The sequence below is a fragment of the Octopus bimaculoides genome, chromosome 29, assembly GCF_001194135.2.
Source record: "Octopus bimaculoides isolate UCB-OBI-ISO-001 chromosome 29, ASM119413v2, whole genome shotgun sequence".
Classification (NCBI taxonomy): Eukaryota; Metazoa; Mollusca; class Cephalopoda; order Octopoda; family Octopodidae; genus Octopus; species Octopus bimaculoides.
In genome coordinates, this window is record NC_069009.1 from 2030308 (window position 1) to 2033452 (window position 3145).

The window sequence follows — 3145 nt, forward strand, 5'->3', positions numbered from 1 at the left end:
CGTCGGTTACGACGACGAGGGTTCCAGTTGATCCGATCAACGGAACAGCCTGCTCGTGAAATTAACGTGCAAGTGGCTGAGCACTCCACAGACACGTGTACCCTTAACGTAGTTCTCGGGGTGATTCAGCGTGACACAGTGTGACAAGGCTGACCCTTTGAATTACAGGCACAACAGAAACAGGAAGTAAGAGTGAGAGAGAATGTTGTGGTGAAAGAGTACAGCAGGGTTCGCCACCATCCCCTGCCGGTGTCTCGTGGAGCTTTGGGTGTTTTTGCTCAATAAACACTCACAACGCCCGGTCTGCGAATCGAAACCGCGATCCTATGACCGCGAGTCCGCTGCCTCAACCACTGGGCCATTGCGCCTCCACAAAGGCCTTATATATGCATATACATACATACATACACAACCACACACACACTATGGGCTTCTTTTGGTTTCCGTTTACTAAATCCACTCACAAGGCTTCGTGTTGTTTCCTCAAACCCATCTTCTCATAGGTTTACCCTCATCTTTACTTTCTGTTGTTTTTCATTTTTCTCCCTTCCGTTCTCTATGATAACTCATAGGATTCTGTTCTCTCTTTGCAGTTCGCGACATGAATAGAATGCCTGGCCCCATGAGAGGCAGGTAACTACTATTTTTTTTTTTTATCTTTTACTTGTTCCAGGCGTTAGATTGCAACGATGCTGGGGCACCAGCTCGTAGAATTTCTTAATCGAATGAATCGACCCTAGTACTTATTTTGTGTTTTTAAGACTAAACCCGGTCCTTATTCCATCGGTTACAGGGACTGAAACAGACACCAGTTGTCAAGTGGTGGTAGGGGACAGACAGACACAAAAGCACATACACACACACACACACACACATACACACACAGAGCATCATCATCATCATACGTCCGTTTTCCAAGCTGGCATGGGTTGGATGGTTTGACTGAGGACTGGCAAGTCAGGAGGCTGCATCAGGCTCCAATCTGATCTGGCAAGGTTTCTACAGCAGGATGCCCTTCCTAATGCCAACCACTCTGATAGTGTAGTGGGTGCTTTTTACATGCCACTGGTAAAAATGATAAACTTACCTTGAGTCATACCGACTCCTATGGGCCAGTTTCCCAATTTCATGGCCTATATATTCCCCACTTGGATGGGATGCAGGATAACTCATTTTTGCCAGCTGATTGGACTGGAGCAATGTGAAATGAAGTGTTTTGCTCAAGAACACAATGTGTTGTCCAGTCCAGGAATTGAAACCACAATTTTACAATCATGAGTACAACACCCTAACTACTAAACCACACATATCATGTGGTCGTAGGTTCAATTTCTGGATCAGGCAGAGCATATGTGTGTGTGTATATATATATGATTAATTCAAAACAATGTGAATAAATATTACATTTGGTAGAGTAATCTGAATGCTAAAGGGTTACACTGGACATATTTGGCCAAAATATTGTGCCTGTTTAAACCAGCCATATCTGGCCTCTTACACCTACCCTACAATGTCATTCTAAAAATAAGCAGTCACATCATAGAAATCTCAAACCTATGAGATAACTTATGATTAATTCAAAACAATGTGAATAAATAAGCATTACATTTGCCAGAGTAACCTGAATGGGTTACGTGATGACAAATAGAGACATAAAAGATGCTGGCGACAAATGTTTACGACGCTGTATCTCTTTGCTGTTTCTGTTTCAGACTGGCCGATCGATCTGCCGTGGTGCGCAACCCAGGCCACCCACACCAAATTGCACCTGTGATGCAACACATGCCCCAGGTGCTCACGTCTGCACAGCAACAGACCCCTGCCTCATACATCCCGTCGAGAGCCACCTTGCCTGCCGCCACGATGCCTGGCCCCACCTACAGGATGCCACACCCTCCACCACCAGGTCAGTTTCTTACTAACCCCAATGGCTTTTTTTATGTTTTATGTTTTTTTACTTTTATGTTTTTCACTTTGTCTGCCTCTGTTTGTTTGTTTTCTTTGTTTTTAATCCTTATTGCAAGCTCATTAACCCCTCTAAGAACAAGATATGCATTGTTAGGAAGCGTATTCTCAATACTAATGACTATTGGATTGCACCTAGAAAGTTCCCCTCCAATCAATGGAAAATGGATGTTAAAAACGATGATGATTTAGTAGGTGGTACATAAAATACACCATTTTGAGCATGGCCAATGCCTGTACCTCCTGACTGACCCTTGTGCCGGTGGCACGTAAAACACCCACTACACTCTCAGAGTGGTTGGCGTTAGGAAGGGCATCCAGCTGTAGAAACCAAGCTGAATCAGACTGGATCCTGGTGCAGCCCTCTGGCTTACCAGTTCCAGTCAAACTGTCCAACCCATGCCAGCATGGAAAATGGATGTTAAATGATGATGAAGATGACAGTGAAAGACACCCGTTACACTCCATGGAGTGGTTGGCGTTAGGAAGGGCATCCAGCTGTAGAAACTCTACCAGATCAGATTGGAGCCTGGTGTTGCCATCCGGTTTCACCAGTCCTCAGTCAAATCGTCCAACCCATGCCAGCATGGAAAGCAGAAGTTAAACATTGATGGTGATGATGATGTTATTTAAATATCATCAAAACCATGGCAACGATACAGAATGAAATATTTTTTCAAATTAAGTAAAGGTACCGCTAGTAGTGTATACGGTGGTGGTGTGAAGTTTGTGATGAACCACCGGCAGCGGAGTTTTATGTAACAGTTAATTCATTAAGGTCCTTAACCGTTAAGAGACAACAGAGCTGATCCCTTGGGCCCAAAAAGTCGGTTGACAAAGAAAATCGACTGGACTGATCCATTAGCCCGATAATACAACCCTTGAGATTATCTGGCTCGTCTTTGTACCAGCCAATCAGATTGCTTTTTGCATTTGTAGCACATCATGGAAGCTGCCCCTATTTTGCTCTCCCCCCCCACCTCAATCTCTCTTTTGCATCTCTGCCTCTCCTTTTGCTCTATTACCTCCTACCCCTTGTCCCCTTTTATGCACCCCACCCCCCTCTCTCTCTCTCTCTCGAACCTCTACTGACCATCTCAATTTCTTCTCCCATTAACCAGGTGTGTCTACAGGACCAGTGATGCCACCCCCGTCTGGTTTCATAGCGCCGCCTATAGCT

General features: G+C 44.8%; 1 protein-coding gene across 1 annotated transcript in view; it reads left to right on the forward strand.

The window, feature by feature from the left end:
- Window positions 1–3145, forward strand: part of LOC106874966 (uncharacterized) — a 5703-nt gene that overhangs the window by 1857 nt on the left and 701 nt on the right. Inside the window, exons 3-5 of the mRNA XM_014922888.2 lie at window positions 594–633; window positions 1713–1906; window positions 3087–3142. Coding sequence (XP_014778374.1) covers window positions 594–633; window positions 1713–1906; window positions 3087–3142 — 290 coding nt within the window. The remainder of the gene's footprint in view (window positions 1–593; window positions 634–1712; window positions 1907–3086; window positions 3143–3145) is intronic.